The 21411-nt window shown below is 41.6% G+C and overlaps 1 protein-coding gene across 2 annotated transcripts in view; it reads right to left on the bottom strand.

Moving 5' to 3' along the window:
- Window positions 1–6845: 6845 nt before the first annotated feature.
- Window positions 6846–21411, bottom strand: part of GHR (growth hormone receptor) — a 208761-nt gene continuing 194195 nt past the window's right edge. For both annotated transcript variants that reach the window (XM_014547517.1, XM_014547516.1), the window contains 4 exons: window positions 18395–18560; window positions 16153–16240; window positions 10135–10204; window positions 6846–9809 (listed from right to left, as the gene is read on the bottom strand). In XM_014547517.1, coding sequence (XP_014403003.1) covers window positions 8838–9809; window positions 10135–10204; window positions 16153–16240; window positions 18395–18560 — 1296 coding nt within the window. In that variant the 3' untranslated portion in view covers window positions 6846–8837. The remainder of the gene's footprint in view (window positions 9810–10134; window positions 10205–16152; window positions 16241–18394; window positions 18561–21411) is intronic.

The raw sequence follows: 21411 nt of genomic DNA, 5'->3' as shown, positions 1-21411 counted from the left end.
TAAAATAATAAACATTCATTATAGAAAATGCAGGAAATTAAATCAAATGAAAAATAAGATACTTTAAACACCCATGTTTACTTGCCAGAGGTAAGCATTATTAACATTTTGATGTATAATAAATCTCTCATATAACACACACATACATACACACAAGTTCATATAGTTTACATGAGGAAAGAACACAGAACTTTTAGTGAGGAGATGAGAGTTTTACTTCCAGATATTTTAACTAGTTGTGTGGCCCTCGACAAGTTAATTAAGTTTTTCATCTCAACTCTGAGAGGAGCATAACTCTTTCAGCTATATCCTAAGTAAATAAAATAGACAGTAAACTTTATGTGAAAACACTTGGCTAAAGTTAGTGAAGAAATACAAGTTAGGTGTAAGGTGTTAGGTGTAAGGTGTTATCATATTAATTTTGTCTTAACATTTGGTTGTCAGTAGCTACAAGACATTTATGAATCTATGTCATCACTTATAATTAGCACTTATAAAAATACAGGTAAGATATGATGAAAATATCCTTACTTACTGTGGTCTAGGTTGTTCTTTTGTTTTGTTTTTTTGCCACCGCAATGAATTATCTGCCATCAACCACTGCTTCTGGTGCTCAGAGATTCAAGCAGTTCATAGACTGTCGGGCAGCCTGTGCCTGTGTCAGTCATTCATTCCACGGGACAGATTGAGCCTGTTGTGCTTGTCGTCTGTGATGACATCTAACTTCTCCAATATGTGCTCTTCAAAGATGAGAGGAGAAGTAGAAACTCCAGTTCCCTCACATGCATCCAAACCATAAAAAAAATTTAGATTATTTTCTACATGACATTTAGCCATGCATCACCAACTTTCCCTTCAAGATTACTTGTCCCTGCTTTGACTTGGTAAGATCAAGGATTCCTCCTGAAACTCTTCTTGCCACACTCAGTAGTGAGGCAGGGCACTTGGCAGATGAAGAACTTACTGTGGTAAATGAAACGTAAATGAAGATGTCTGCTTCATGGAAGTAGAACAGCCCTGAGCTTACAGCATGGGCTCTGGAGCTAGAGTGTGTGTGTTTGCATCCTGGCGCTAATATCTAGTAATTCTGTGACTTCAGTCAACTTAATTATGTGTGCCTCAGTTTCCATTTCAGTAAACTGGGAATAACAGAATTGTAGGATTTACCTCATTAGATTGTTGTAAGGATTGAAATAAGTCCATGTATGTGAAGTGCTTAGAACAGTGTCTGGCGCATGGCAAGTGCTTAATGTTAGGTAGAAGTGCTACTAGCCACTATAAAAAGTGTCATCTATTGGATAGAATTATAAAGTTGTGTAGATGCGGTGGTGTGCTGGAGCCATTCATATTGTCTTATGAGAGCTGATTGCACAATCATTTCTCAACTGTGTTCAGGGATGAAACACTGATAGCTTAAAATCAGCCACTTTGGGAGCATTTACACTGTGGAAATTGGCAAATGTTATAAATCTGGACCCAGCCCGCCTCCTGGAGAATTGGTTGTTAAACATGAACTAGCACACCACTGGTTATGTTTATCAGAAAAAGAGCCTTTTATCTTTAGCAGGTAATTCTTGGGACTCATAGGTATTATAAAATGATCAATTCTTCATTTTCTCCACACTGTGAACAGGATCAGAAGCTCTCCTCCATCAAGTAGTGTTATAGCTTACATTGGTCTTAGGCTACTGGACTAGTCAAAAGGTCTGTGTTTTCGTCCTGGCTTTATCACTTACTAGTTAAATAACTCTTGGAGAATCTCTTAGGTTTTCTGAGCTTTGATTTTTCTCTCCTGCAAAATGTTAAAAGTAATGTCTAGCTTGCCTGTAACACAGATTTGTTATGTTTAAAAAAATAGATATGAAAGTGCTTTCATAATATCAAAATCCTATGTGAATCATTTTCAACATATGGTACCATCTAAAGGAAAGCTAACAATAAGAATCGTTCCACTTTGGATTTTTGGATTTTTGACTGCAGTTCTATTGGGAAAGGCAAAGTGCATACAATTTCCTGACAAATTATTTTATACTTACAGAAAATGCTGATAACATCTCTTAATGCTCACCGAGCAATCGTGTAGACGTTTTTTTTTTAATCAATAGAAAATTGCTTTTCTATATATCCCTACAAAGACTGCTTCCTGGGACTACTGTGCAAAAATCCATTATGTTTGAAGTTTCATCTGGGTGATTTTATTTTTTAAAACTCAGCAGACAGCAGTAAGGACCAAATTATTTTTGTTCAGGTGAAACAGATACATATTCTGTAGCTTCACAGCAAATTTCCTCCATGTCACGAAGAGTGAGTAAGCATGTCTCAGTGTCGTAGCCTCTGAGTTCAGAATACACAGTGCACTGATTGAGACTGAGTTTGCTTTGCCTTTTATTTTATTTGTTACTAGAGGCCCAATGCATAAAATTCGTGCAAGGGTAGGCCTTCCTTCCCCCGGCTGCCACCTTCGCAGCCCTGGCCCCCACCCGCACCCTTCTTGGCCTGGCACTGCCCATGTCTGCCGCCACACACCCCTGGTTCCCTGGTTCCACAGAGCCCCCCCATTGATTGTCCCGCAGAGGGTGGCCTGGGCCCCCCTTTTTGGGGCGATCGCAGAGCCCCCCGGCCCATTGATTGCCCTGCCGGCCGGTGGCCTGGACCTCCCTCTGCAGGGCAATCATGGGGCAATGGTGGGGCCCCCTGACCAATCGCATCGAACCTGCCTTGGCTGGCCTGGAGCCAGTGCGTGTCATAGTGTGGTCGTCTGGACAGTCATTCTGCTGTTTGGCCGTTCAGTCCATTTGCATATTATGCTTTTATTATTATAGATAACCAAAAAATTTTCCTTACAGCTGACACAATATTATATTAGTTTCACTATGTGTACAACATAGTGATTAGACATTTATATAACTTATGAAGTGATCACCCCAATAAGTCTAGTACTCACCTGGCACTACATACATTACAATATTATCTATATATATAAAAGCCTAAGGGACTGTTCAACCGGCAGCTATGACGTGCACTGACCACCAGGGGGCAGATGCTCAATGCACAGGCATGGAAACATGGAACAGACTGATGAATCTCAGAGGGAAGAGGGGAGGGAAGAGGGCGGGAAGAGATGAACCAAAGATCTTATATTCAGACTAGAGGCCCGGTGCATGGATTTGTGCTCCAGTGGGATCCCTCTGTCTGGCCTGCGGGGATCGGGCCAAAACCAGCAGTCTGACATCCCCAAGGGGTCCTGGATTGAGAGAGGGTGTAGGCCAGGCCAAGGAACCCCACCGGTGCATGAATCTGTGCACGGGCCTCTAGTTAACTATATTCCCTATACTGTACATTACATCCCTGTGACTGTTTTTACAAGTGCCAATTTGTACATCTTAATTCCTTCACCTTCTTCATCTAGTCCTCCAACTGCCCTCCTATCTGGTAAGCATCAATTTGTTCTCTGTTTCTGTAAGTTTGTTTCTGTTTTTGTTTTTGTTTTTAGATTTCAAATATAAGTGAAATCAGATGGTACTTGTCTTTCTCTGACTTATTTCGCTTAGCATAATACCCTCTGGGTTCATTCATGTCAGAGATAGCAAGATTTCATTCTTTTTTATTGCTGAGTAATATTCCATTGTATATATGTACCACATTTTCTTTATCCACTCATCTATCGATGGATACTTGGGTTGCTTCCATAGCTTGGCTACTGTAAATAATGCTGCAGTGAACATAGGGGGTACATCCATCTTTTTGAATCAGTGTTTTGAATTTCTCTGCTAAATAACGAGAAGAGGAATCACTGGTTCATAAGGCAGTTCCATTTTTAATTTTTTGAGGTAGTTCCACACTGCTTTCCAAAGTGGTTGCACCAATTTGCATTCCCATCAATAGTGCACAAGGGTTCCCTTTTCTCCACATCCTTGCCAACACTTGTTATTTGATTTATTGATGATAGACATTCTGACGGGTGTGAGGTGATATCTCAGTGTGCTTTTAATTTATGTTTCCCTGATGATTAGTGAAGTTGAGCATCTTTTCATATATCTGTTGGCCATTTATATGTCATCTTTGGAGAAATGTTTATTTGGGTTCTCTGCTTATTTTTTTAAAAAATCAAATTGGTTTCTTTTTGTGTGTCTAGTTGTATCAGTTCCTTATATATTTTGGATATTAATCCTTTATTGGATGTACCATTGGCCAATATCTTCTCCCATTCAGTGGGTTGTCTTTCCGTTTTGTTGATGGTTTCCTTTGCTGTGCAAAAACTTTTTAGTTTGATGTAGTCCAGTTTGTCTTTATTTTGTTTCCCTTTGCTTTTCATTTTTGAGGAACTTGTATTGTGAAAGTGAGTTTAATGGTATCACATAAGATGCTTTGTTCAGATTCACATTCACCTGAAATTTATTGTAACTTTATTTTGTGCCAGGCCTACTGGTCTAATTAGAGCACCTTTTCCCAAGTGTGAATAGATATAATAATGGGTACTGCTTTAGTGTATTTTTCATTGTTCAGTAAATGGGGGAAATAATATTAAGTTTAAGCAGGTGTTTTTTCTTCTTCTTTTTTAACTGTAGAAGCTTTAAAGTGTCAGCAGGCACCCTGGCTCTCCCAGAGGGAAGTGTAGTGTGGGGTGTTTTCCAAACTTACCCGATCACAGAATCCCTCATTCAAGAACACTTCAGGGAACAGGTATGTCCCAGAATCCATGTTAGCAGACTCATCCTAGGCATTGTTAGGTGAGCTGACATCAGAGTGAGTGGTTCAGAGGAGGGACTGATCCCTTAAGGCTGGCGGGAATCGGGAGGGCTTCATGAAGGAGACCTCTGAGCTGCGCCATGAAAGATGAGGTGAATGTCAACAGGCAGGCCTGGTAAGCAGGAGCTGTTGGGGGGGGGCATGAGCAAGGACAGAGATGGGGGGCACACACTTTGTTCAAGGAGTAGCTGTGTCTCCTGCTATATCCACAGGGGGATCTTCTTACGTTCAAGTCAACATCCCCCAGATGACCACAGACCACAGATGGCCCCAGTCTACTCAGGAGGATGCAGGATAGGAAGGAGGTGGCACAGGGCAGCACCACGCTTTCTGCTCTACAGCTGTAGTCATGGCAACAGTCCACGCAGGTTGTTTATACAGCTGTCCAGTGTTTTCTTTCCCCATCCACCCCGCCGGACAGCTCTGGAGCAAAGAAGGAGTTCTATTGGGCACTAAAGGAGGCCCCCCCCCCCCCGCACCCCCTCAGGCTTAGAAGTTCTATGTCTCATTGGAGCCAACAGCTCTTGTTGCAAACCCACAGGCATTGCTTCTAGGGTCCCCATAGGGGACATGCTCAATTACAAGCCACCATATTCAAGTCGCAAGTATGGTTTATCTCCAGGTATTAGGAGCTTCTCCCCATCCTGATGTAATTGGCCAGTCAGAGATCATTTTAAACACGAGCACTTTTGCCTACGTAACATAGTTGACATAATACTCTTCTTCGATGTCCATGGGAGCAGAGCTTGAATGTTAAGCAAAGTTCAAGTTCTTTTTTCAGAAGCTGTGCCCTTTACACTCAGTTCTTAAACAGGAAGCCTGCAAAGGCGATGGGGCACATTTTGTGGGAACTTGAGTTTGGATTAAGTAACATCTAGTGACATGAAAAGACACTTAGTATTTTGGTGTAAAACTAGGTCCATAAGTAAATATTGCAACATACGAACAGATTTCAGTGTTCGTGTGTCTTAGAACCCTGGAGAAGTTTAAACACAGGAACACATGTGTAACCCTCTTTAACGTGACATGAACCTTCTGGAACAGAAAGGATTGTGCCTTTTCAGTCCATGGAAGGGATGGGCCTTTCCTTCCCTTCACTCCTGACACCCCAGGTATGTTTATATGATAAACATACACTATCAAAGACCTGATGCTTAACATGGTGACCTTTGTTTTTTGGGCGTTGAAGCAGCATGTGTTCCAAACGCCCAGCGGCAGAAGGCAGCGGGTAGAGAATGTTCTTTCTGTATTGAATGCAAACCCCCTGGGATTGTGAAAGGTGGTGGCAGCTTGCATCCCACTTGCTGAAGCAATGACTGATGGTTCCTTGACCTTCTCAGAGCCATCCCAGACTCCAGCCCCCAGGACCCGGCCTGTGCGACGAGGCTGTGGCTTAGTGAGAAGAGCCTGGTGCCTCCCGGGAGGAGCCAGCCTCCTGCCTCCACTGCTCGCAGGCTCCTGCCCTCCTGCCTCCCGCCTCCCTCCGGCCTGACTTCTGTCTGCTTCCCCTGGTGACAGGTAGTTGATGTGTGACTGGTCTGGGAGAGCTGATTTCCTCCTGCGGGTGCCAGGCTCACGCCCCACTCTCTGCTCACTCTCACACACATCATGCAAACCGTAATGACCCACACAAGCTCTGGGAGCCCCCGAGGGCACAGACCCACAGCCCAGCATGTTTGAGTCGGGTTCCTGATCCCTCACAGAGAGAGAGGCCGGGAGCTGCCTCCTCTGCAGCTATGTATCCAGCACAGAACAAAAATCCCCACGTCCATTGCCAATGTGTTTATTTTTTATGGTCTTAAAATATGTTTTTGTGGATTTCAGAGAAAGGGAGATGGAGAGAGAGATAAAAACATCAATGATGAGAATCACCCATCGGCTGCCTCCTGCACAGTCCCTATTGGGCATCGAGCCCTGACCGGGAATTGAACCCTGACCTCCAGGTGCATGGGTTGGTACTAACCACTGGACAGCACCATCCCGGCGCCAATGTGTTTAAACCAACCATGCTCAGATCTCCTTGCAATGAGAACTCGCAGTGTGCAGCCTGGGTAAGGACGCTTTTCATGTGGGGTCGACAAGAGAAGCATACCATCTTGAATCCAAGAAAATAAATTTATTAAACTTTGAAGGAAAAAAATCCACAGACATAAAGAAAGTTAAATATAAACTGCAGGACACAACTAGTCATACTAGTGAATAATGGCTTGTGTGGCCAGCAAAGTACCAAAACGACATTCTGAGACTGATTGAGGTATTTAGCTATTTTTGGCGATAGAAATGTTGTCAGCCTATTGTGAAATAGTAAGATAGTTTTCCCAAACACACAGTTTTAAGTTGAATTAGGTTCTACGTCCATGAAATTTATATGAAACTAAGTTATGTAGCTCTTATTGAAAACCATAGCAGCAAGGTAGCAGAAAAATCTATGAAACATCTATTACAAAGTAACATGTTGAACTTTAAACACCCAATTCCAGCTTTTCACTGTCCTTGCAAGAAAGAGGGAATTTAAAATTACCAACCATTAGGCTATTTCCTAAAAAGGTCTGAGCTAAATGGCAAATACTATTGAAGTTAAAGCTAACTTTAAAGTTTCATTCACCTTTTAAAAAAATACTTAGTGTGAGAAGTATTCTTCATTGGGATAAGATTCTTCTCTTTTCTATAAACTTTTTGGGGAGCCATCCCAGTGCTCCTAAGAATGATGGTTAGGCTACTAAGGGATCGAACAATAATTCATAAATTACTCAGGCCCCTAGTTTTTCTTCAGATGCCCTGCTTAGAGGCCAATCATTGCACTCAGAGGGGAAATAAAAATGATGAAACTTCTTTTACTATTTTAAATAAATCCTTTACGAGGTTTGGTGAGGAAGGCGGTTTCTGCGATTGGCTCAAATAAACTGGGAGTTATCTGTGGGGGTTTAAAACCTTGTTTCTTGTTCACATAAATAATGAGTATGTGTCTGGCTACTGTCTGTGAAACAAATACCTATTTCTCACACTTCTTATTCCATTATGCGGTGAGTTTCATTTCGACCTGCTTCGACTTACGAAGTGCTTCCTGTACCTATTCCCTTCTCAGGTAACTGGGGAAGAAAACCCAGCTGTGTCTGAGGGCAGCCCGCTGCCCAGATTCTAGGGTTTTCTTCCTCCTCCTCAGTGTGAACCAGCTCTAAGTCCTACTTCTAGTACGGAGTGCTCTGACACGAACCGAAATTTGGGTCAGGAAGGGGTTTCTGTTTGTTTTTTTGGTTCACGAAAAGTTGGCCTGTGCAAACATTTTCAAGTTTTCTAAATGAACAAATATTTGTTTAAAAATTCAGGTAAGACCAGCATGTTCCAATGATGTGGGTAACTACAATCATTGTTGACATGTGTAAGGAGTTTGGGGAGGTATCAAAAGGGCCTTGTAAAAAACTGACTTGTTTTCATTAGGCAATGGGACCAAAGCACTAGGTCAGCTTCAGACTGTAGTTGCTACAGTCTTCAGATGGGTCCCCGTGAACTTCAGGACACAGTGGGCAGTGTAGTAAAAAACAGCCATGCTTGAAGTGTAAATTATTAAAAATATCTTTATCAGTTTTATGTCAAAATAAAATTTTCCATATCCAAACTATTTTTTGTTCTCTTACGTATAATTTTAGCTCCCAATCACGTAAAAAAGTAGCCTGTGCTTTAATTCGCATTCGAGTTTCCCGAACTGCAAAAGCCACCTGATTTTTCGCTTTTTCAAAAAAAAAAAAGCATGATTTACTTGACATTAACGACACAGCCATTCAAAGCTCAGCATCACAAAATGAACACCCACAATAACAAGACGATCACTGCCACAAAACAGTCTTGGAGACGATTCTTGAAAGTATTTACAATTCACAAGGGGAATATCTAGCTGATTAAGTGTTTTTCTTCTTCTTCTTTTAATATCATGTGTCAACATTTCAGGAAAAGGCATTTAGAATCCACACTCCCCGCCCACCCCCCCTCCCACCGTCCCAGAAGGTTTAAACATGGTTTTGGTTTAAGCATTCATGCCCCAGCCCTCTCTTGGCCATTAAATACTTAGCTCAGGGGGAATCAAAGACAGGCTACGGCATGATGTTGTTCAGCTGGTCTGTGCTCACATAGCCACACGACGAGAGGAACTCCTTGTCGGGCCGGGGCAAGGCAGTGGCGTTGAGGACCAGGCCCTGCGGAGACTGGACTATATGGATGGAGGTATAGTCAGGGACGGGCATCGCGGAACCTGGGGCCGGTCCCGCTGTCCCAGCCCTCGGGGCAGTAGTGGTAAGGCTTTCCGTGGTGATGTAAATGTCTTCCTGGTTAAAGCTCGGCTCTCCACGTGCTGCCACCTCCACGTGAGGGGCCACAGGGATGCACTTTTTGGCGTCTGCCTCGCAGAAGTAGGCGCTGTCCGTGATGAAGTTTGGTTGGCAGAGCGAGGCCACCTCTGGGTGCGCGTCGCACTGGGGTATCCCTGCCTTATTCCTCTGGCCCGGGGAAAGGACCACACTCCCTGCGGGTGTGATGTCGCTCACCTGGGCGTAAAAGTCAATGTTTGCCAGTGGACTCGGGCTGTGGAGCGGAGCGTGGGCAGCGTGGGGAGCTGACTCGGTTTCACTGAGGGGAAGTGGTCTGGCTTTGCTTTCCTCTGCTAGGATAACACCAGGCTCCCCAGCCGCCGGGGGAGCATCCCTACCAGGCGGGTTGTTTTGATTCTTCATGTCAAGGCACAAGAGATCTGCTTCCCCTTTTAACCTCTGTGGCTGAGCAACCTCTGAGGTACCGTCACCCACGTCACTGGCCTGGAAGTCAGCCTCCAGAATGTCAGGGTCGTAACAGCTGGTTCGGCCAGAGTCATCATCCTTCGCCCCCAGGATGTTAAGTAGTTTCTGATGGTCATGGCTGAGGAGTCTGTCTGTGTCCGACCCTTCAGTCTTTTCATCAGGGTCGTCAATATCGAGCTCAATGAATTCAACCCAAGAGTCATCATTGTAGAATTCAGGCTTGTAGTTGTCATGAATGGCCAAGATGGTGTTCACCTCTTCTAATTTTCCTTCCTAGGAAACAGAAAGAAAAGGAAGATCTATGAAAAGAAACTCACAGTGCTTAAGTGAGCTAACAAATAACATTAAGAGAATAATTATGGTTATAATAAAGGCATTAGTAACAGAACCACATAATAAAAATACGTATCAGTGAAGAACTTTTAAATATACAAGACATAATTTTAGAAGATGTAATATTAAATTTTTTTTTTCTTCAGAAGAGGTACAAAAAATGGAATGTGTTACATGTAGCTTGCAAAAGCCCTCAACACAAGACAGTGTTTTACAGATATCATTCAATTAGTGTTATCTATAACTTAGATAATTTATTAATTACCTTGAAGAGATCTGGATCAATTCCTTTAATCTTTGGAACTGGAACTGGGGGCAGAAGCAGCATCTTAATCCTTGAAGACAATTAAAATTTTGGTGTGATATATCTAAAAGTTGTACACTCTCTTATTTCAAAAGATAGAAATAAAATAGTGGCAGTGCTATTACTTATTTCAAATATCCTAGTCCTTTATAAGTGGAACATGAGAAAGAGCATGAAAATATTAAGGAGTAAATAATGAGGGAAAACTATAGAAGAAAAAAAGAACAAAACAATAACAACAAAAAGCCCCTATCTGAAGTCAATTTAAATAAAACATGGCTTTCCTGTAATCTTTATTCCCCCTTAATGCCTTTTATTGACAGCCAGCATTAGTATTTGGGAGTGAGAAATTTGATTTCTTCTAAAGCCAATTTCCATTTCAGTTATAAGAAAGGTAATGATACAGCACTTCCCACCAGTAATTTGCAGAGAAAAGGCAGGCAGGGACAGAGAGAGGGAGGGAGACAGGGAGAGAAGGAGAAGGGGGAAGAGGGAGGAAGGGAGGGAGGAAAGAAGGTAGGAAGGAAGGAAGGAAGGGATCGCCAATCCACATGGAGCCAAATTAGGGTGGACTGGGTAAGTGTGCACCACACAGCTCACATCAACTATGACATTATATAAGATGATCTCATTAGCCACAGTGTCACTGCAGGGTTCATTTCAGTTGGGACCCACTACATTTGAGCTATTTCTAACTAATCTGTATTGCTTTATATACACAATTCTATGATGCAGTTAAATTTTCTGTTCCAAATATTTAAATTATTTTTTTACCATAATTCATTTCAATATCTATGCTGCCTGTTTTGTGCCTTATTGTATCTCTTAAGTAAATTTGAATAAATTATTTATCTATTTTGTTACTAGTGTAACTGGAGGTTGTTTTTTTGTTTGTTTTTTTTGTTTGTTTGTTCCTTACCCAAAGATATTTTTCCATTGATTTTTTAGAGCGAGGGCAAGACAGAGAAAAATATCGACGTGAGAGAAACACATCAATTGGTTGCCTCCTGCATGTGCCCTGACCAGGGCCCGGGCCAGGGAGGAGCCTGCAACCGAGGTACATGTGTGTCCTTGATTGGAATCGAACCCAGGACCCTTCGGTCCTCAGGCCAATGCTCTATCCACTGAGCCGAACCGTCTAGGGTTAGAGTTTGTTTTAAAATCAACATTGTAGCTCTAGAATAAAGCTTGGAGATTAAAAATTTCAACCAACTCATTTTATTGTTTTTTAAAAAACCTAAGTGTCAGAGATGTCACCATTGGGCAGGAATGGCAACCTGACAGCTGATATTCCACTCAATGTGAATGGACAGTTTAGTCTATTCAACAGGGAGCTCCTTTTCTAAAGAGTTCCATTGCTTTTTTTTTTTTTTTTCCCTAACTGAAGGGATAAACCAGGGGTCCTCAAACTACGGCCCGCGGGCCACATGCAAATACAAATGTTGAATTTCTTCCCGTTTTGTTTTTTTTACTTCAAAATAAGATATGTGCAGTGTGCATAGGAATTTGTTCATAGTTTATTTTTAAACTATAGTCTGGCCCTCCAACGGTCTGAGGGACAGTGAACTGGCCCCCTGTTTAAAAAGTTTGAGGACCCCTGGGATAAACCAAATTCCATTTTATTGGTTGTTTTGACTAGCCTCCATTAGGGTTACTCAGTGGGGCAAGTATTAAAGCAAACTGTTACTGATGAATACAAGATAAACAATATAAATTATTAATGATAACTACCATGTTTTGAATGCCTCTGATAAAGCAGGTACTGATGGGTGCATCTTGCACTAAACTATGGGCCGGCAAATTATGGCCTGTGGGTGAACCTCGTCTGCTTTCTGTTTTCTTTAGTTTTTAAAAAAATTACATTTATTGGGATGACGTTGGTTAATAGGATCACAAAGTTTCAGAGTAGATTTCTATTATGAGATCTGCATATTGCACTGTGTGCCCCCACCCCATCCAAAGTTAAATTATCTTCCATCGCCATATACCCTCTGTTTTTATAAATAAAGTTTTACTGCAACACAGTCACATTCATCAGTTTCCATACTCTCTATGGCTGCGTTGCCTATGACAGAGACTGCATGGCCCAGAGAGCCCAGACACTCAGCATTCGGCCCTTTATAAAACGGAACATTTCATGCAGTCCTTACAACTACCAGGGAGGGAGAGGGCCTTCTGTGTAGAGTCAGAGGTTCAGGGCAGGTGTTCAAGTCATGCACTAATATTTGGCACAGCTGGGCTCAAATCTAAGTCACCCGGCAGAACCCGGCCTTTGTCCCTGTGGTGCTGCTCTTGTTTGGTTCTGCATCTCTAAATAGATGTTTCCAATGTTTGAAACATACAGAAACGTACCAAAACCCTAGTCAGAGGAAGCAAAGAGCCCCAAGTGTCTAGCGCTTGATTTTTATGTGTGCCTCCCTTTTTAGAAGAGGCTGACACATGGAAGCACGTGTTGGTAGTTAGCTTTCTGGGAGTTGCGGTTGACCTGATGCCAGGGTGCCCAATCCTGTGGCCCACAGGGCCCAAGAATGTCCTGCCTGTGAATGAGACAAGACAGTGGCAATGCCACAGGGAGAGATGAGCATGGTGACAAACCAGAGAATGCCCTTCCCAGATGGGACAGCTGGGCCCCTGCTCAGCGTAGGTTGCCAGAGGGTCCCATCAACACAGTTTCGCTAGATCTTCCAGTTTTTAAAGACAATCTGCAAATATGACTTTCTATGTGGAAACTCCATATTTTTGTACAACACTCTGTAGCAAAATCTTTACTTCAAATCAAAACAACATCCAGTAACAAAACACAGGTCGGCAGGCTGGTTTCAGCTTTCTGCGTGCCCTGCTGTTTCACGCTGACTCCGTTATTATTTCTTTCCTGATTAGTAACAGCTCCAAGGCTGGGGGCGAGTCATATGGTGGGAACCACAGAGTCTAGAACAGAGATGACCCTGGCATGAAACTATGTTTGTGACTTTGCTATCCTCTTACTGAAATCCAAGTTACAGTTCAAGTTTTGCGAGCATGGACTCCACTACCTGGACTTGAAAAAGGAGAAGTGGATTCAAAACTTCAAGCAAAGACACGGAGGCCCTGAAGCGCCTCCCAGCCTAAGGCTCTGGGAAGGCTCACAGGGCACCTCAGTCTAATTACTGTTCTAATTGCTAGCACTACATGTTCTTTCCACACCTGCTGGCCAATGTGGTCTACCATTTCCTACTTCCATTAAATCACGGAAATTTAGATGACGATAAAGATTTTTATGGGCAAATGAAAGAAAACATGTACTTCTTTTCTGCAAAGAACTTACGTTAGCACAGGAAATCTGGAAGTACAAAACCATTTCTAAAACTGTTACAATTTGATGGTTTTGAACAAACTATAGGTAAGAACTTCATCATTCATAGAAAACACTTTTCTGACAGAGGTTAATATACTTTCTTTGAAATCCTATTTTTTAAATATATTTTTATTGATTTCAGAGAGGAAGGGAGAGGGAGAGAGAGATAGAAACATCAATGAGGAGAATCATTGATCCCAAAACCCAGCATGTGCCCTTGACCAGAATGGAACCCGTGACCCTTCAGTCTGCAGGCTGACACTCTATCCACTGAGCCAAACCTGCTAGGGCCGAAATCCTATTTTTGGAGAGTGTTATTTTTTTCTTTGAAATATTATTAGCTAATATATTTAAACTACCTAACATTTATTTAGCTTTCACAATGACTCAACATCGACAGCTAATGTCAAGAGGAAATTACTTTATATACATCAGGGTTTTATCGGCTGCAGTTCCATATAAACTAGCCCTTCAACTGTACAGATCAATGAATTAAAATTAATCAACAAAATAAATTGACTCCTTTGTTGTTGGTGTTACTTAAATATATAAATTAATTAAAGGTCTAAAAATGTATTTAGCCCAGCTGGTATGACCCAGTGGTTGAGCATCGACCTATGAACCAGGAGGTCACGGTTTGATTCCCGGTCAGGGCACATGCCCATGTTGTGGGCTCGATCCCCAGTGTGAGGTGTGCAGGGGGCAGCCAATCAATGATTCTCCTCATCACTGATGTTTCTATCTCTTTCTCCCTCTCCCTTCCTCTTTGAAATCAATAAGATATACTTTTAAAAAGGTATTTATTCTTTTACTATTTTCCCCCCAAAGAAGTAACAGTTGTGTCTGTAAAATGGACATGTTGCTAGGAAGTGATGTGCAAAATGAACTTCCTCAGTGAGAATTTTGCTTCCCCATCAGCCGACATTGTAAAGCCACTCTCCCACAGGAACCCTTGCAGATTCCCCTGGAGACGTGGCAGGCTCACTATAGAACTCCAGATGCTGAGCATTCTTCCTGCTACTCCTGTTCTTTTTGGAGGTTGACAAATGCTATCCATACAACTGCAAATATAAAATTAGAAAGCTTTTATGTATCTTCACATAGACCGCATTTTGATTTGCAGATGCCTCTTGGCTTGTCCTGGGGAACTTGTCTGCTGTTCTGGGTGGGTTAACCGACCATCTCAGTTTGCCTGGAACTCAGGGATTTCTCAGAACACAGGACTTCTAGTGCTAAAAAAAGGCAAGTCCCAGACAAACTGGGAGTGTTGGTGACCCTAGTTCTAGGGCAGTGATGGTGAACCTTTTGAGCTCGGCGTGTCAGCATTTTGAAAAACCCTAACTTAACTCTGGTGCCGTGTCACATATAGAAATTTTTTGATATTTGCAACCATAGTAAAACAAAGACTTATATTTTTGATATTTATTTTATATATTTAAATGCCATTTAACAAAGAAAAATCAACCAAAAAAATGAGTTCGCGTGTCACCTCTGACACGTGTGTCATAGGTTCGCCATCACTGTTCTAGGGGAAGGGGCTAGATTAACTCATGGGACTCTAAAAATATTCTAAATGTAAGAAAACTGGCAATCAGGATCAATAATTTTTCCTATATGTTGTATGAAAATTTCTTGTAGTCTACACCAAGTTTCTTTCAGGAAGAAACATAGAATTACAGATCTTACAACTCCAGGGAAATTTAATGGTCACAAAATCGACCATAATACCCATGAGAACATGAAGACCCAGAGAGGTTAAAGGATCACCCAGGTCAAACACAGTGGCAGAATAACATCTGGAACCCGAGTCTTTTACCTCCCAGAGAACACAGACAGGACTCTCTTCAAACTTAGAAAGAATTTAAGCTGTGTTGACACATGCGTTTGAAATAGCAAATCATAAGTATCCAAATGGATTAGAAGTTTTTTAAAAAATATATTTTTTATTGATTTCAGAGAGGAAGGGAGAGGGAGAGAGATAGAAACATCAATGACGAGAGAGAATCATTGATCAGCTGCCTCCTGCATGCCCCCAATGGGGATCGAGTCCATAGCCCAGGCATGTACCCTAGACCAGAATCGAACCCGGGACCCTTCAGTCCACAGGTCGACTCTCTATCCACTGAGCCAAACCGGCCAGGGCAGTATCCAAATAATTTAAATAAAACTTGAAATTACTTGAAATTGCCATGCTAGGAAGTCTGACAAGGGTGTATTAGACTGGTTTATCTTGGTGGCTTTAGTTTGCCACTTCAATTTGCTTGTACATCAGATTAGGACAGTGTGACGCTCAGCCAAAGGCACAGAGCTCCCGGTGGTCTCGTGTGAATGTGTGACCTTGTTCGGGACTATGAGGGGGCGAGGAGGCGGCTCTGAGAAACAGCCTTGTTAGGAGGTGCATAGCCAGGTGCGCGGCCCCTAGCCTCTCCATGTCCTGCACAACGTCCCAGAGAGAAGGCCAACCTGCGAACCCTCTCTGACGCACACACCCAAGTGGTAAATATATAACTGGAGGTGACATTTTCTTGGGTTCATTACAATTTTCACTCATGATTTGCAAAAGAAAACACCAAATAACGAATGGAAACACACATGGAAAGCCAAACAACTGGTAGAAACATGAAGGCAGACTATGTCACACCTACCTTTGCTGCTTAGAAAACACGAATAAAAATATCACAGTCAGCCCAAACATTCCAAAGATAATGATTAAGAACCACGGGAACCGGAAATCTGAAACACAGGAGAACAATATCTCACTCACAGGATTACCAAGAGCTGAAGTTGACATTGCAGTTTCTTTTTTCATATAAACATATTCCCTAATTTGTATCCATTAGTAGTCAGTGATTTCACTGATAATCACTGAAAACAGAACACAACAATTTAGAATAGTGGTCTGTTCTGTTCCTTTCACATTAAAAAAACAAACAAACACACAGCTTAAGCACAGTCCACGTTATAAGGAAAAACTGCTGTATGTGTCCTATATGTTCAGGGGTGTCACTGGAGGCTTCAGCTCTAGCAAACAGGTCTGCTGAGCAACATGGGACTTTACCTCAATACCGTCTACTTGGTTCCTTTTTTAAAAGTGTGGTGAGAGTTTTTATCCTCCAGACTGAGGATCTATCAGAAAGATGGGGGCAGAGTTTTTATTTATTTTCTATTTTATTTTTAATATTTTTATTGATTTCACAGAGGAAGGGAGAGGGAGAGAGAAACATCAATGATGAGAATCACCAATGATGAGAGAGAATCACGGATGGGCTGCCTCCTGCACACATCCTACTGGGGATTGAGCCCGCAACCCGGACACGTGCCCTGATCAGGAATCGAACTGTGACCTCCTGGTTCATAGGTTGACGCTCAACCACTGAGCCACACTGGCCGGGCAGAGTTCTTATGGTTGAACCACAAAGGAAACTTTTTAGACTTGCAGAGCTTATCATTTCACAGCTTCAAAAACTCCTTGGACAGGAGATCACTACGGGGGCTCCCTCCTTCAGATTTTCATAAACTCTGCAGCAGACTTCGGGAAATCGGTTTCTACAATTTCTATTTTGTTCCTTAAAAACAAGTGCCTTGCAGCTGGTTCCCAGCCTTCTTACTGCACTGGTGGAGGTTCACCGCGTTTTAATTAAGAAGGTCAGGTGGTACTTACTTTAATGTTGCCTTACTAAAAAGGAGGCCTTTCTACTGTGATATACTTTCCGTATTTTAATGTTCTTGTTCACTTACTAAAATCGCCCCGGGAGATATTATGGGTGTTACGGAGAACCAGTGGGAAAGAGAACACCACTTGTGTCTGGTGGCATTTTTAGTTTTATGTAAATGACATGTTCAGGAACATAGCATAAAGCTGGTGCTTTGTTTTCTTCTTTTTACCATGGAAGAAGAAGTCAGTTAAAATAATCTATGTTAAGCGAATGAAATGCCATCACAATAAGCTTAAAGGACGTGTGGCAAGTGTGTTTTATAAACCAGAATTTCATCATATCAAATTATTTGAAATAGCAAGCCTGTTGAATAGAGCTTAGGTAAAAAATGGAGTTATAGACATTTTGACTCAAGTGTTATTTAGTATCATGGATGCTACCTGTACAGTAAATGCAGAAATACACATTTCATTTCTCTGTAGCCTGCGATTGTCCTTTAACAAACCTCATCCTTAATGGAGATGAGCTATAGCCCATTCTCATTCGGGAGTGATAACCTTTTATACACGTAATATCAAGCAGCCTTCTTGATTTCTGTATTCCAACACTTGAATTCTCGTATTATGAATTCACAGGCTTCATGTCTTTAAACGTTCATTATCTGTGTATTTCTCTTGTACGTGATCTCCAGATGTTCCAGGCCATTCTCAGGCATAACTGGCCACTACTTATTAAGACTTCTCCAGGTACAAGCCACACCCGAGCTTTCTAACAACAAACAGCACCCGCCTTTGACTACCTGCGCTGACTCAGTGTTCGACTTCCTCTTAGCTGCCATGTAGTGCATCCACCTTAGAGATGCAGAATTTCTTCATTATGTATTTGAAAACTATTTTTTTCCTGATTATAAATGCAAACAACTCACTGTAGCAAATTTTAGAATTATAGAATCACCTGAAATTCAGATATCTAGAGATAACCCTCATTAACACCTTCCCCTCTGTAACTTGCATCTATCCCACAACTTTTCCTGAATTAAAGGATTCAAACACTAAATCGTCCTCCTGCTTTTTAATGGGTTATACCTGCTCTAGAGAGTGAGCTCGAGGTCACCCCAACATGAGCTGCTAATGTATCTTGATTTGGACAACACCCTAACACAGTTCAGGGAATGCATCACTATATATCGACGAAAGCCATCGTGGCTGCCACTTTAATCTTTCATTTTTACCTTCTTCACATGGCACCGGGCTCATCTGAGGAAGTGTTACATACAGCACCTCACTGAACTCGCCGTATTTTTCTGAGTTTCGTTGTCTGCATCTCACACGCACTTCATACTCTTTATCGAGTCTCAGTGAGTACACTGGAACGGATGTTGACAACACAGGGTCCATCTTTCAAGACAAAACGTAACACTTATTGGTTAGAGAGTCAACATGCAATGCAATAAACTCTGCAAGGCTCATCTGCATTCATCTGTAAAGTAGGTAATATTGTGAAAATGCACTGGGTGGTTGCTATTTAAAGAAAGATCAAGGCAAATAACTTTACAAAGAATCATTTGTTCTATGGACAACAGGCCTCAAACTTATTTTGGTATAGACCCAGAGATTTGATAGACTTATGTAGACCAGGCTGCCAAATATCCTAACATCAAAGCATAATAAAATTTTTATGGAAAAATGACAGAACTATAAAGAAGACTACAGGTATGTTTGCCTACCCGTTGTGATATCATAGTTTTGTATGAAAACATAAGAATAGAAAAACAAATCATAGTCATCCTTTGGAAATTCTGGGTAGTCGTTCATATGATCAAAGAATTGGAAGGGGTCCTAGGAAAATTATGGTTGTCTTAATTGAACTTTCTTTTTTTTGGTTAATCCTCACCCAAGGATATTTTCCCATTGATTTCAGAGAGAGTGGAAGAGAGGAGGAGACACACACACACACACACACACACACACACACACAGATACATCAATGTGAGAGAGACACATCATTGATTGGTTGCCTCCTGTATGCTCCCCAACTAGGGCTAGGGATGGAGCCTGCAACCAAAGTACATGCCCTTGACCAGAATCGGACCCAGAACCCTTCAGTCAACAGGCCAATGCTCTATCCATTGAGCCAAACTGGCTAAGGCTTAATTGAATTTTCAAATAATTCTAGTAAAAGCAATTACATACATAATCTGAGTGTTCTAGAAGGTTCAAAGCCACTCCCAAATAGTGTGCTATTCAAAATCTGCAAAGAAAAGTCACAGGAGTGCTTGGTAATTAACACCAGGGTCCCATAAGCCTTAAGGCCAGGATGTTCTTTTACCTTCCAGGGAAGGGCAGGTGAGGCTGTTACAGGTTTAAAACATGTCACTATCAAAGAAGCAGACCCAGTTATGAGGGTGTTCTCCTCTAAGGCAAACATTCCGACTAAGTATCCAGTATGTGCTTTTTGTATATTTCCTGGTAGAACACGCCGTTCCTGTTTATAAAAGGCTAGGAACACTCATCTTTTCAACAGCATAGATCTTTCACATAAATATTCTCCTAATTTGTTTTGCTAAGTCAGAAGCTGGACCTTTAGTTTCTAAAACAAATTCTCCTTTCACCTCAGTTAGCTGCTACTCACAAAGTATCTCTTATGTGTTCCCCTCTGTACATGGGATGGTAATTTTGCACTGTGTAAAGACGCTTCTCAATGTATGGAATGTTGCATGCCTAAAAGGTTTTTTAAAAGTGGAATTCTGCGTATTAAACTTATTATTTTTCTTGAAATATTTTCAAAGCCTATGTTTTCATTCTTAACACCCTAATTTCTCTGCTATTGTCACCAATGTTATTTCTTTACAGATTTTACTAATAACAAAAGCAGACAGGGGCTCTCATTGGACCCATGGCCCCCTCTCCGTCCTCTCTCAGCCCTCCACACCCACCACACCACACTCCATCTGCTCATATCTCACCTGCTCACACAGCTCCCACCGCCACATGGAACTCCGCCACCTGCCTTCGAGGGAACGCCCATTCTGGCCAAGCCTAAGTGTAAGCATTGCTGAAATTCTAAGGAGTCTTTCCTGGCACCTTCCCTACCATCCTGCCAGATAATACACATCATATATTACTTCTGGAGTTTTCCTGCTCAGATTTCTATATTAGACTGCCAATTCTCTGGGGACAAACAACGCCTTCATTATCTTTAGGTATACAGTGGGTGAGCAAGAGATGGCTCATACGCTATAGATAATTCTATGCCACTCGTTAAGTCCTGAAAGAAAACCATCAATTATTAACTTATCTAGCAGGCAAATAGTGTAAGTAACTACATGGTCATTAGTATTACTTTTATATTAAAAATGCATTTAATTTAAAAAAAGACACAATACCAAATTCAACATTGCCAAGTGGTAACATGAATTCCCGATATAAGCAACAAACACTAGCCTTTTTCCCTTCTACTTCCAAACCTCCCCTCTTTTTACGCTTATGGCATTCGTGCTCATAACCCATTTGACTGCGAGTTTCTTCCAGAGAGAGGGCGATTCTTATGAAGAGGCCCTTGATATTCACGACCACTTTAGTTGAGACCCTTGCAAATGACCAACCTTACAAATACTATGAATATGTACCTTCACTCATAAAAGGTAAGTAAACATTAATGGACCCCTTGGAACTATCTAATGTGACGTTTAGCAGGGTACAATGAAGAGTGTGATGAGGCCTTGTTGGGAGGCAGCTCTGAGCATCACTTGACTGAGTCCCAGGCTCCCATGCACCTAGCTCATAGCTCAGGATGCAAGCTACCTACTTGTAGCTTAGACATGACTACATGCCCGGGTCTTTCAGGCTTGAAACTATGATTAGAAAATGAATGAATTCTAATGTTCTGAAATACATCCCTGCTTTTTCTAGCTTGCCAAGCTTTTTAGTCTCAGGATTCTTTGACACTCTTAAAAATTATTGTGAATCGTAAAGATTTGGTTGATTTGGGTTATACTATCATTATTTACCATATTAGGAATGAAAACAGAATTAAAATGTGCTAATTTTAAAATTAAAACAATAAATTGATTTAATGGTAACATAATATATTTTTATAAAAATTATTGTACTTTCCCAAACGATAAGATTATAGTGAAAAGAATGCCATTGTTTTACATTTTTGCAAATCTGTTTGGTAGAAGATGGCTGTATTTTTACATCTGCTCCTAACTAAACCTGTTAGGATGTGCTGTTTTGGTTGACATGC

This window comes from Myotis brandtii, unplaced genomic scaffold, assembly GCF_000412655.1.
Source record: "Myotis brandtii unplaced genomic scaffold, ASM41265v1 scaffold478, whole genome shotgun sequence".
NCBI lineage: Eukaryota > Metazoa > Chordata > Mammalia > Chiroptera > Vespertilionidae > Myotis > Myotis brandtii.
The sequence above is the reverse complement of the archived record's forward strand: the minus strand, read 5'-3'. Positions and strand labels throughout refer to the sequence as shown.